Source organism: Portunus trituberculatus, chromosome 19 (genome assembly GCF_017591435.1).
Source record: "Portunus trituberculatus isolate SZX2019 chromosome 19, ASM1759143v1, whole genome shotgun sequence".
Lineage (NCBI taxonomy): Eukaryota > Metazoa > Arthropoda > Malacostraca > Decapoda > Portunidae > Portunus > Portunus trituberculatus.
The window spans coordinates 12,934,852-12,948,755 of NC_059273.1; the positions used below are offsets into that span (position 1 = coordinate 12,934,852).

The window sequence follows — 13,904 nt, forward strand, 5'->3', positions numbered from 1 at the left end:
ACTATACTGCCTGCATCACTAATCCCGCTCCTGCCTGCACCACTAACTTGCTCCTTCCTGCACGACTAACCCGCTCCTTCCTGCGCCACTAACCCGCTCCTGCCTGCGCCACTAACGTCTCATGGCCTACACTTACCTCGTATCTTCTGTTCGCATAATTCATTGAGTTGTATACTATAAGGTGTGGTTCAGCTGTGGCTAAGCGCCGAGGACTTTGTGGTTACTGCCAAAGCTCAGTCTTACATTCTGCATTGTTAACTGGGGAGCCAGGGGTCATGTTATGCTGGGGCTTCAGTCTTCGCTGCCGGCGACCTGCCGCGGCGTGTCCTGTAGTGTCATATGTGACTCTTCTTCCCCAGAACCCCGCACAGCTGGCCACGCACGGCTCAGGCTTCTGCCCGAGGTTTTGGCCCGACCAGACTCCCCTGCTGGCGGCGGACGGCGCCCTGTCCGAGCTGGTGTTGCTGGTGGAGAACCTCCCGGTGCCGCGCGTGGGGCAGCTGGGTTTCCAGTGTGTGGTGAGCGTGGAGGGCGCTACCATGAAAGTAGGCGCCAGGGTGATGGGCGGCAGGGAGGGAGGTGACGTGCTCCCTGCTGGCACGTCCACCACGCTGAGCCACCAGCAGCAGCACCGGCGGCTGCAGCGCGTGGTGTGCGAGCCCACCGTGTACCGGTACGAGTCCGCGGAGGGCGAGTACGAGGCGCGCGTCACGCTGGTGTGGAATCGTGACCACGTGGTGGACGCGCGGCCACTCACGCTGTACAAGTGCGGCGTGCTGGGCGCGCACCGCGGCCACCACGACTGTTCCCTGTGTGTTACCCGCCACCCACGGTACCGCTGCGCCTGGTGTGGAGCCGCCTGCCGCTATGCTCCGCACTGTCCCGTGGCCGCCGCCTCTTCCTCACCTTCCCTGCCACGCCCGCCCCTGGAGGACTCCCGCCTCAGCCAGTGCCCTACGCCCAGGATTGACTTGGTGAGTACCTGTCGCTTTGCCTATGGTCAGAACCATTCAGATGTTTTGCTTGCTAGTGAAATATGAGGCCCAGTATAGTGGTAGAATTATGATGTGTGTGTGTGTGTGTGGGTGGGTGTGTGTGTGGTGTGCTGCAATGCCTGGCGCCAGACGGAGGCTTCAGGGACGCAGCGGAGTCGGGTGGCGAGCAGCGCCACTCAGTATTCAGGGAAGTTTATGCAGATTTCATAAGTTTCATGGAGGCTGTTAATACTGTTAGCGTCCGTCTGCGTGACAGCGGGCGGGAGGGAGACAGGGATGGGGGAAGCTGGCCGGGGGGAACGCTGCAGTGTGTGGGATGCGGAGGGAAAATGGAGCACCACATGGAGACAGGAGGTGAAGAGCAGTGTCAGGTGGAGACGGCGGCGGCGGTCAGAGGAAATAGCTGGAAAGAGAATAGAAGGGAAAGGGATGGTTGGGGAGAGCATGCCACCGGGAGAAGGAGGACAGGAGATGGGAAGGATTAGTGAGAGAGGAGAGCGTAGGATGCGATGGAGGGAGAGAGGAAGAGCATCCAGGGAGAGGAGGGGGAGGAAGGGGACGATCGGAGACACTTCTCTCAACGACGCCATAAAAAAGTGAAAGTTTAAAGTTTTGGAAATTTGTCGACCGTTTTCCGCAGACTCTCCTCGTGGCCACTACTTAATTGAAGTTTGATACTGAGGCGCGAACAGCCTGGAGGAGGGAGGGAGGGAGGGAGGCGTAAGGGAAAGCAGAACGTAGAAGGAAAGATCATTTTGTGGAGGTGAAGGAGACATTGGAGGGAAAAAAAGGTATACACACACACACACACACACACACACACACACACACACACACACACACACACACACACACACACACACACACACAGGTGGCTTAAGCCCTAACAGTGTGCAGTAATACGTGGCTTTGTGTTCAATTGAAACTCTCACCACAAAATGACATTCAGAAAATACACATTTATTGCCTTTGTGCTTGCATGTGTGTACGTGCGTGCGTGCGTACGTGTGGGAGCAGATGTCCTAACTGGCGGGTTGACAGTTGTGATGATGAATTTTGATGAATGGACGCTATTTGAAGGGTTATCCGCTACCATCTGCCCCCATCTCCACTCTCTCTCTCTCTCTCTCTCTCTCTCTCTCTCTCTCTCTCTCTCTCTCTCTCTCTCTCTCTCTCTCTCTCTGGTAATCTCGGTCTCCATAAAGATGAGGTCGCTTGTTTATGCGTCAGTGCAGAACAATTATCTGCATTATAACCCAAGTGGGAGTGGAAGGCTTAAGGAAATGAGGAGATGGAGGAGGAGGAGGAGGAGGAGGAAGAGGAGAAAGTATGCATAATTCAAGTTATTCTGGAAGGTCAGTTTATTTGCTATGGTTGCAGAGAGAGAGAGAGAGAGAGAGAGAGAGAGAGAGAGAGAGAGAGAGAGAGAGAGAGAGAGAGAGAGAGAGAGAGAGAGAGAGAGAGAGAGAGAGAGAGAGAGAGAGAGAGAGAGACTTAACACAATTCAGCAAGTGACGTGTTATTATTGTATTGTTAAGTTGATCTGGTACAGCGACACCTTACAGACACACTCACTGACCGACACACCCACAGACAGACAGACAGACAGACAGATACAGGTACTGATGACAAGCGATGCAGCAGACGGAGGAGTCACTGTCATTCTTACACTCCTGACTTTCCGCCCTGGTCCTTCATCATTCCTATTTACCACATTTCCTCCGCCTCCTTCCATCCCTCTCCTCTCCTCTTCATTCCCAAACCCTCGCCGCCCTCACTCTCATTTCCTCTCCCATATCCAACCTCCTTTTCACTCTTCTTCCTTTATGTATGTGTGTATGTGTGTCTCTCTCCCGATGCATCCCTTCCTTGCACTCCCCTGGCGGTGCCTCAGGGTAACACAGTGGCACCCTGCTGTGGAACTTAATGTCTGGTATCAGGGTAGTGTCTTGCCATCCGCCTCTCTATCTCCCTATCTCTCCGCCCCTTCACCTCTCTGTCCCACTGCCCTCTGCCTTTCACCGGACACAGCAGCTTCCCCCCGGCCGGCCAACACGACCCTCCGACGCCCCTCCCAAGACTGATGGGCCTGGACGCTCCTCCCGCAGCAGGTGTCTTATGAATATTGATCATAAGATGGACGTTGCCTTCCTCTCCATTCCTTTGCCCGCTACGGAGATTTACACTGAGAGAGAGAGAGAGAGAGAGAGAGAGAGAGAGAGAGACAGAGACAGACAGACATTCCCTCAGACTGTAAGGGCTTATATTAGGATTAGTGGTGCGTGTGTCTGTGTATCTGTGTGTGTGTGTGTGTGTGTGTGTGTGTGTGTGTGTGTGTGTGTGTGTGTGTGTGTGGTCTGAAGGGGGCGGTGCCAGAGGGGCCGCGACACTGCAAGGCGAGAGGATGTAAGTTAGGAGACAGACGCACGTAAGTCTGGGGTGTCGGGACTTCTGGGGAGGGAGGACTGGGAAGAGGAGGAGGAGGAGGAGGAGTAGGAGTGACGGGTGACCTTGGCGGCTGCAGCGTTGGCGGCGGAGACTAGGCGCTGGAAGACTGGTCGGTGAGTTGCTAATTGAGTGCTGTCGTTGAGAATACTTGAAGTGCTGCTTGAACTGCATGGCCTGCACTGAACACTGGAAGGAGACGTGGCGGCGGCATGCAAAGGACCAGACGCTCCAACAGCACCGCCACCATACACGACGCCGCCGCCGCCACTATGACCATAAGCAAAGGAATCGAAATGCACACAAGCTCGCATCGTGGGTGTGGGAGCAAGGCTTGGCTGGGACGTGATGGCGGTGACGTGTGTGTGTGTGTCTGTGTGTGTGCGTGGTGAGTCGAGTGTGTGAGTGGTGAGTGACGTTTTGAGTGTTAATGAAGGGGTAGGATTGGGGTGGGAGGAGGTAGGGGTATATATATCTGTGTTGGGGAAGGATTGTAAGCATGGGGTGTACTAAGGCGTGTTATTGGTGGCTGCTGGGTATGTTGGTGCTGCGGGGATGTGTTCGCTGGAGCGACAAGTCAGCCTGATGTGTTGTGATCCTTACGTGCACAATAAAGAATACATGACTCTCTGTTGATATATCGATTTATTCATATTGTATTTATCTTTATATTCGTATGTACTGAAATATTTCCACAGTTCCTTTGTTGCCCACTCAGTTTTTTTTTTTTTTCTTCTTTTTATCTCTCTCTCTCTGTCTCAGCTGTCGACAGCTGTTCTCTTTCAGTCTTTTGTGATGAATACTTTTGATGGATTTCACGCCAGCAGTGCAGAGACAATCGCTCCATTAAAGTCAATTGCTGGCCCAACATGGCGGCGGGCGAGTGTTGGTCCAGCTAGGCGGCGGTGGTAGCGGATGGTGGCGGCGTGGCGGCGGCTGGTGGCGGGTCTCTATCCAAAGCAACCATTGCACGGAATGATTAAATTTTTCATCCGTTCACTGTCACTAAATTAAGTTTGTTGTGTTCTGAACACACCGATGATTTATTTATTTATTCACTCTGATTTGTTGAATTTCATCGCGTTCTGTGCCATAAATCCACGTCAGGCGAGGGGCGCGTGTTAATCTATGGCGAGGCGCTGCTTATCTTGCCAAAGGGCGCCGCGGAGACTTGTCGCTGGTGGCGGTGGTGGTGGTGGTGGCTGTACCTCATTGTGAAGTGGCACATTACATGACGCCTCTAGCCCACTGGAGCCTCGCGCTGACAGGATCTGCCCAAAAGGGAGTTAAATTTATGGCAGGTTTTATTTATCTGTCATGGGCCTCGCTGTCCATCCCGCTGTAATGCTTGTTCTCTTTCAGCTGCTGTTTCTGCTACTACTACTACTACTACAACAGCTACTACTACTACTACTACTACTACTACTACTACTACTACTACTACTACTACTACTACTACCACTACCACTACTACTACTACTACTACGGTGGCGGCAACACGCAATCCCTAGAAAGCACACACACACACCACATTTGCCGCAGAAACTTGGAAATGAACAAGTTAATGTGTGCATAATGTCTTGGCGAAGATGGCAAGCCTTAATGAAATTCTTCGAGAGAGAGAGAGAGAGAGAGAGAGAGAGAGAGAGAGAGAGAGAGAGAGAGAGAGAGAGAGAGACTGTGGTAAGAGCGATGAGGCGAAAATTTGGACATTACAATAATTACAGAGTCCACAAATGTGTGTGTGTGTGTGTGTGTGTGTGTGTGTGTGTGTGTGTGTGTGTGTGTGTGTGTGTGTCTGTGTGTGTGTGTCTGTGTGTTTGTGTGACAGTTCGTGTTGACGCTAGAAGTGCAAGTTAAGAATGGGAGTGAATAAAGAAAGGGCCTTTAATGGGTGATGATGACGGGGTACACGAAAGGGTGAAGGGAGAGTGCGTGAGGGGATAGTGAGAGAGAGAGATAGTGAATGAGTGAGTGAGAGGATCTGAGTAGCTGAGAACACGACGAGTCCGCAAGAAAATGTCCTCAATTCTTATCTAATATTGAGTTTCATTCGCTCATAACCTCAAATTAATTCCGCCTTTCCTCTCATTCCTTCATAACACATCCCGATTATCTTCGTCCTTCCCGCTCCCTCTCTCCCTCCCTTTCCCTCTTCCTCTCTCTCTCTTCCCCTTCCCTCCCCTCCCCTCCCTCTACACGGGGCATAATAACCCTTATTCCCCCCACAGTTATGGCCCATTTTTCATCTCTGATTGCTGAATTAATTTGATAATCCACAAAACTACGCCACAAGCAGAGCGGAAGACGAGGAGGAGGAGGAGGAGGAGGAGGAGGAGGAGGAGGAGGAGGAGGAGGAGGAGGAAAATGAAGAAGAGGTTTTGGGTACAGAAGAGTTAATAAAAGGAAGAGGTTATGATAGACGTAATAGTTAAAGAGTAAAAGAGAAAGAAAATATAAGAGAAAAAAAGGAGGTTTAGGAGAAAAAGAAAAACTAAATAAAGAAGAGTTTTAAGTAGAGACGTCTTAGTAAAAGTCAGTAAGAGGAAGAGGTACTGATAGACGGAAGAGTTAGAGAGGAAGAGGAAAGTAGTTCAATAAGAAAGGAAAGTAAAAAGAGAAGGAAAAAAAATGGAAGGAAGGTATATGTAGAAGTTATTCAAGCACATGAAGATAACATGAGAGATGGAAGAAAAAAGAAGAGAAAATACATTAAAAATAACAGCCAGAAAAAAAAGGAAAAGAGAAAAAGAAAGGAATGACTTGTATACTCAAAGGAAAAGGAAAAAAGAGATAAATGCAAATGAAGACAAATGAAGACATGGGAAATTAAACCAGTCTATAAAAAGAAAGAAGTGGAAACGAAATAATGAAATAGACTACGGAAGAAAAAGAAAATAAAGAAGACAAAATAAGCGAAATAGACAGAAAATAATGAAAAGAAGACAGAAAAGAAGGAAAAAGAAGATAGAGAAAAATAATAAGGAAATATGATAAACAGTAAAGTAGGCAGTTAGAGTACACACACACACACACACACACACACACACACACACACACACACACACACACACACACACACAGCAGTGACTATTAAAGGGTATACACGTACTATACTTTTGTCTCCCTCTCTCTCCCCTCTCCCCTCTCTCTCTCCGCTCTCTCCCTCTACCCTTCCCACCCCTCCCCTTCCCTCTCCAGTGTCCCCTAGCCAGTAAAAATGTGACAGCACTGATTAAGAGAACGTTGCAGTCATTTTATGCAGATGTGCGCCTCATTATTATTGTTATTAATGTTATTGTTATTATTTTTGTTGTTTTTTATATTGTTGTTGTTGTTGTTAGTGGTGGTGGTGACGGTAGTGGGGCTATTGTTGTTGTTTGCTTGTTGGTGTATTTGTTAGATATCTAATATTGATTGCAGAGTTGCGATGAGAGAGAGAGAGAGAGAGAGAGAGAGAGAGAGAGAGATTCATTTGACATTCCTGAATCAGAGAGAGAACACAGTTAACATTAATTTTTGTGTCAGTAATGAGAGAGAGAGAGAGAGAGAGAGATTGAGAGAGAGAGAGAGAGAGAGAGAGAGAGAGAGAGAGAGAGAGAGAGAGGAGAGAGAGAGAGAGAGAGAGAGAGAGAGAGAGAGAGAGAGAGAGAGAGAGAGAGAGAGAGAGAGAGAGAGAGAGAGGGATCCTTATATATGGAGGGACATATAGGGGAGGAAAGGAAGGAGGGAGTGAGATTATTCAGGGAGATAAGGAGAGTAGGCAGAGAAGGATCAGGAGATGGAGAGAAAAAACACAAGATGCTGAGGGAGGAGGAAAAAAGAAACTGCGGGTAGATAGAGAGAGAGAGAGAGAGAGAGAGAGAGAGAGAGAGAGAGACGAACAAAATCACAATCATGAAAAAAAACACGTCATACTGAGAACAATTGCAAAACACACTCACTCCCTCACTCACTCACGCAAATAGAGACACAGTAGAGATATCTTTACGAGAGGCGATCGGACATGTAAATTCTTGGAGGACACGAATGAGTGAGTGCGTGAGGGAGAGTGAGAGGGAGTGAGGGGACAGTGACGGCTGAGGAAAGAGAGGCATGGTGAAAGGTGGAAGAGAGAGAGAGAGAGAGAGAGAGAGAGAGAGAGAGAGAGAGAGAGAGAGAGAGAGGGAGGGAGAGTAATGATGCGAACAATGACGGGAAATTAGTAAATATTCTGTCTGTGTCGTAAATAGAAAAGAAATAATAGAAAAATGTAAATTGAACAAGGAAAGAAAAGTTTTAGTAATTTCCTTGACGTCAGACTAAAAAGAGGAAAAAGAAGAAGAGGAAGATGATGAAAAAGAAGAAGAAGAAAAAAGAAAGAAAGAAAGCATATAGAAAGTTAACGAAGGAAAGAGAAGGAGGAGAAAAATGAAGAAGAGAATTTGAAATAATGGAAAGAGGAATAAAAAAATAAATAGAAATTTAAAAAATTCAGGATAATAATAGAAAGAAGGAGGGAATGAAGAATAATAAAAACAAAATAAACAAACAATGAAGATGAAGAAGAAAAGAAAACGAGACCTAGTAGAAAAAGAAAACTAAAAGAGGATAATGGGGAAGAAGAAGAAGAAATAGGAAAAAAGAAATAGAAAAATAATGATGGAGAGTAGGAGGAAGAAGAGAAGGAGGAGGAAAAGAGAAACCCATTATGACTTGAAAAAAGGAAATGGACGTCATAACAGAAAGAGAGAGAGAGAGAGAGAGAGAGAGAGAGAGAGAGAGAGAGAGAGGTTATCATTCAGGCGGTAAAAATATCTTTATAAGGTTAGTGTTGAAGTGAAGGGACAGTTGGTGACCCTCTAACGGTGAAGGGGCCGAGTTGGGGTGATGGATGGGGCGCCATAGGTGGGCCTCGGGGTGATGGGGGGTAATGGGGGGTAGGAGAGGGGAAGAGGGAAGGGGAGATATGGTAGTGGGGGATTTGCGTTGAATAAGTGAGTGAGTCGTGGATAAAGCGTTCCGGATTCATGAATATTTGAATTGTATGGTAAAGGTGAGGAAGAAGAAGAGGAGGAGGAGGAGGAGGAGGAGGAGGAGGAGGAGGAGGAGGAGGAGGATCAGGAGGAGGAAGTGGAGGAAGTGATGGAGCTGGATGAAGAAAAGGAGGACGAGGAGGAAGAGTAAGGAGATGAGATGATAGTTGTGATGACGATGCTCTCTCTCTCTCTCTCTCTCTCTCTCTCTCTCTCTCTCTCTCTCTCTCTCTCTCTCTCTCTCTCTCTCTCTCTCATTTCTACTTCCTATGCATTTCACAGTATCCATCCGCTCTCCTCCTCCTTCTCTTTCTCCTCCTCCTCCTCCTCCTCCTCCTCCTCCTCCTCCTCCTCCTCCATCATCCTTCATCGGCTTCCCCTTAGTCTCCTGGCTTGAGGTAATCCTATTCTCCTCATCTCCCTCCTTTATCATTCCTCCTACCTCCTCATTTATCAGGCGTCTTCATCCACCCTGTTCTCTCTCTCTCTCTCTCTCTCTCTCTCTCTCTCTCTCTCTCTCTCTCTCTCTCTCTCTCTCTCTCTCTCTCTCTCTCTCTCTCTCTCTCTCTCTCTCTTTTGTATCATTACTCAATCTTGTTTATTAATTTATTGCTTTCTTTCTCTCTCTCTCTCTCTCTCTCTCTCTCTCTCTCTCTCTCTCTCTCTCTCTCTCTCTCTCTCTCTCTCTCTCTCTCTCTCTCATACAGTCCCTAAAGCGTCATTACTTCCCTTCCTCCTTCTCCATTCCTCCCGCTTACCTCCCTCCCTTCCTCCCTCTCTCACTCACTCTCCCTCACCCTTTACATTACCATACACTCAGCGAAGCATTCATCCGGAACCCTCACCTCCTCTCCCTCCTCTCTCCTTTTCTCTCCCCCCTCTCTCTCCTTTTCTCTCCTCTCTCTCTCTCTCTCTCTCTCTCTCTCTCTCTCTCTCTCTCTCTCTCTCTCTCTCTCTCTCTCTCTCTCTCTCCCTTGAATCGCAGGTCCTCGTCTTGCTTCCATCTCCTGCCGTTGCCCTCGTTAAGGAGAGAGAGAGAGAGAGAGAGAGAGAGAGAGAGAGAGAGAGAGGGGTTTTGTACTAAGGTGGATGAGAAACCCATTACAATTGAGATATTGTACTAAAGGAATGTTTCTCTCTCTCTCTCTCTCTCTCTCTCTCTCTCTCTCTCTCTCTCTCTCTCTCTCTCACCTGGGTAATCTCACACCTTTACATTAACACACTTTGCCTTTCTAACTTGTGGAATGTGACGGGAGGACGCGAGGTGGCTGGTTGGCTGTTTGTTTATTCTCTCTCTCTCTCTCTCTCTCTCTCTCTCTCTCTCTCTCTCTCTCTCTCTCTCTCTCTCTCTCTCTCTCTCTCTCTATCTATCTATCTATCTATCTCTCTCTGACAGGCATTCCATCAGTTTCATCACTCGTTCGTGTGTGTGTGTGTGTGTGTGTGTCTGTGTGTGTTTGTGCAATCCAGTCTTTCGTAATTCATTTGACTACGCATTTCTTAATCCTCTTTCCCTCTTTCCCTCATCCCGTTTATCCGACCTTCTCTCTCTCTCTCTCTCTCTCTCTCTCTCTCTCTCTCTCTCTCTCTCTCTCTCTCTCTCTCTCTCTCTCTCTCTCTCTCTCTCTCTCTCTCTCTCTCTCTCTCTCTCTCTCTCTCTCTACTTTTTACATGGTGCCGCAACACAACCTTTCACCTTTACCAATGAAATACCGAGGGTGCGTTTTGCATTCCTAAAACACACCCTTTAATTTCCACATACTCTGTTTCTCCATCACTTTCTGTCCCTCTCTCTCTGGCAGACCGTCATAACTGCTCTCAGAAGACCACGTGGCCCTTTTATCATCATTTACTCGCTTCACTGTGGTCTGTATTCACGTGTGTAGGGGAGAACAGGGACCAGAAACACCTACAATCATTCATTTCTCTATCCACTTGCTCCATCAGCCTCCCGTTGCCTCCCCTCTTCCTCTCTGCGTCTCTGCTTCCCTCCTTGTGTGCCTTGTCTGAATAAAGGGGCGAGCTGGCGGATTTCTCGAGGTCTCTCTCTCTCTCTCTCTCTCTCTCTCTCTCTCTCTCTCTCTCTCTCTCTCTCTCTCTCTCTCTCTCTCTCTCTCCTCCCTTCCTGTACACAAAAGCGGCTGGACAGCGTGGATTCATATGGATTACGTTTATAGAGAGAGAGAGAGAGAGAGAGAGAGAGAGAGTGTGTGTGTGTTAATAGTTGTGGTAATGTTGGTATTTTATTTTTCCGTGTTGCTAAGGAAGTGACGGTGTGCGTGTGGGTGAGCGGATGAGTGGATGAGTGGGTGGTGCTGATTGATAGGTGTTTGTGGAGTGCTGGTGGTCGTACAAGTCATGTCAGGCGGTGAAGAGTATAGTCGTAGTGGTGAGGTTTAATAGGCGTGGTTAGTGGTCGTGGCGGTGGCGGCGGTGGTTGTGGTGGTGGTGGCAGCGGCAGTAGCGGTTGACAAGACTCATTAGTGTGTGGCGCCGTCTCTTCACCTCCCCCTCCTTGCCGCGATAAAAGTCACCACCCACTGCCTGAGGTAAACCCGCCCACCACACTATTTACAGGTGTGTGGTCCTCTCTCCCTCCAACTCCCTCCAACTCCCTGTCACCGCAGCGCCTCACTCCCAATTGTCTCCAACACTCCCTATACTCCTTGCTTCATAGTCTTTGTCTCGTCATTAGACCGACCCTTCCTCGTCCCCTTTATTAACTTGGCTCGTCTTCCTAGAGTCTTTGCTATCTCTCGCCAAGGTTCTTTCTTCTTGGTTATTTCTCTTCATATTTTTCTCTTTCCGACGCCTCTTGCTTTGGTGTTTAATCCTATCTACCAATATTTGAATTCTTTATTTCTTTTTTCCAGGTTTCTGCTATATGTTTCTTTCAAATTTCCTCATTTATGTTGTTCCTATATCTCCTTCATCTCTTTTTCTTTTCCCTGTTTTTTTCTTATCTGTGTGACCTTTCCTTATCTCTCATCACCCAAATCATCCCTATGTCCTGTCCTGCTTATCAGAACCTTCAGTCTCATCTATCCTATTCATCTCCTATCTCTGTCTCTCCACACGTCTCTCTCTCATCTGTCTCGCCTCTGTGTAGTCTCAGGAGCCTCTGAACTTTGTAAGGCCGCGGTGGTCAAGGCGTGCATAATTCCATGGCTCGTTGTGGCTTGGCACCTTCTGAGAGGTTTTTCTACACTGCCTTAATATGGGAGACGCGGTGCCATCTCCCACACCCTCCCCCAGGCATGCGAATCCTCCTCCCTCAAGTCTCCACGTCATCTGCAGTACGTGAGGCGCTTACAATCCTTTCATCCTCCTCCTCCTTCTCCTCCTCCCTCTGTTTTGCTTGTTTCCTTCGCTTATTTCTTAATTTCCTCTCCTTCTCCTTGTGTTTTTTCTCTTATCTCTTCTTCCTAAGTTTTATCTTTTTACATCATTTCATCTTGTTTGTGTTTCCTGTTTTGTTCTTTTCATGTTCTTCCTTAACGTCATCTCCACTTCATTCTATCATCTTTTTTCTCATTTTCTCCCATTTCCTATCCCCTTTTTATTGTGATTTTTTTTTCTCTTCCTTCCCTTCTTCCTCGTCATCACTCCACTCCATCCTCCCTTAGCATCTTCTTCCAGCTATTCTTCCGTCCTGCTCTTCTTCCTTAGGTTTCTTACTTTGTGTTATTTCAATTATCCATCTTTCTCCCTCACTTTTATCCAGTACTAAGTTATTAACCTCTATAAACTCACTCCTTCCTCTTACCTCTAATACTCACCAGTGCGTGTCATAGCAACAGCCAGCCCAACACGTGGCAATCCCTGTACGATGCAAGCGTCCTCACCTCCACTTGAATCCCTCCATCGCCTCACCACTGCATCCAAACACGTCCCATCATGTTTTCCCTTAGGAGTCTCACACCCTACCCTCCCATGAGCCTTCAAGACTGTCCCTCTGCAACCTTTCCATCATCTAACTCTTCGAATCGCCCACTCACCACCCCACGTCATGTCTTCTACTCTCTATCCTCCTCCTCCTCCTCCTCCTCCTCCCTTCTCCTCCTCCCAAGGGAAGTATCACTCACGCCCTGTCAACCCCGAGAGAGACCTTCATATTGGAAATTACAGAGGCGGAAAGTGTTATAGTGTGGGCTGAGTGGCGGGAGCGACGGGAGGGGCACTAGCGGAGGCGACTTCCCGCTAATGATGATTGCTGTGCCTCTCCTGCTGGTTCTAGAGGGGAAGAGAGGGTAAGGGGTAAGGTGGAAGGGGACAAGGCGTAGTGCTGCAAATTTTCAAGGTTCCTTCTGATATTAAGTGGTAGGAAAGGTTTGGTGCTTTTTGGGAATTGCGGATAGGTGTATATATAGATTTTTCTTTGCCTCTCTCTCTCTCTCTCTCTCTCTCTCTCTCTCTCTCTCTCTCTCTCTCTCTCTCTCTCTCTCTCTCTCTCTCTCTCTCTCTCTCTCTCTCTCTCTCTCTCTCTCTCTCTCTCTCTTTCCTGGAAGATGTGGAGCGTGAATGAAGAGGAATTATTTATGACTTTACTGTCGATTTGTTTTTAGCGTCTCCCTTGTTATTGTTTTGGCTGTGTGTGTGTGTGTGTGTGTGTGTGTGTGTGTGTGTGTGTGTGTGTGTGTGTGTGTGTGTGTGTGTGCGTGTGTGTGTGTGACGGCAGTCAGACAAATGTGAGTGCTTGAGAGAGAGAGAGAGAGAGAGAGAGAGAGAGAGAGAGAGAGAGAGAGATTTATCAAACCATCTTCTGTAAGAGCCAGAGGATGAAAAATGACTTTCGCTGAGGGAAGAAGAGAAGGAGAAGGAAGATGAGGAAGAAGAAGAGGAGAAACAATATGCTGGTACAAAACTTCAGCTCCTCTTAAAGATTCCTTACTGCATCTTTTGTTTTCCTTCACCAACATGCGCTTAGATATGCGTTTATGTGGCCTTGGGTGACAGGAGGAGGAGGAGGAGGAGGAGGAGGAGGAGGAGGAGGAGGAGGAGGAGGAGGAGGAGGAGGAGGAGGAGGAGGAGGAGGAGGAGGAGGAGGAGGAGGAGGAGAAGAAGAAGAAGAAAGATGAGGAAGAAGAAGCAGTGAAAGAACTAAAATAGATAGATGTTGTATAAATGAAGAGAAAAGAAATAATAGCGGGAAGAGAAAAAAAGTTGTAGAATTATTAACCAGGAAGAGAAGGAGGAAAGGGAACACCAAGATGAGGAAAGTGAGGAGAATAACAAGAACAAGAATTAAAACAGAAACAATACATGAAAGAGGGAAAAGTGGAAGAGAGGAAGAGGAAATGGAAGTGAAAAGCTCCTCCTCCTCCTCCTCCTCCTCCTCCTCCTCCTCCTCCTCCCTTAATGGCACCGTAACTCAACGCCAACGCGAGGCCGAGGAGAGGAAATAAGAGGACAAATGCAAAGCATGCTAGATTTTCCACCACTCGTCTGT

At 47.9% G+C, this 13,904-nt stretch overlaps 1 protein-coding gene across 5 annotated transcripts in view; it reads left to right on the plus strand.

Moving 5' to 3' along the window:
• The window catches only part of LOC123506372 (plexin-B-like), a 409,390-nt gene that overhangs the window by 354,828 nt on the left and 40,658 nt on the right, over positions 1-13,904 (plus strand). For all 5 annotated transcript variants that reach the window (XM_045258439.1, XM_045258441.1, XM_045258442.1 and 2 more), the window contains exon 8: positions 360-974. In XM_045258439.1, coding sequence (XP_045114374.1) covers positions 360-974 — 615 coding nt within the window. The remainder of the gene's footprint in view (positions 1-359; positions 975-13,904) is intronic.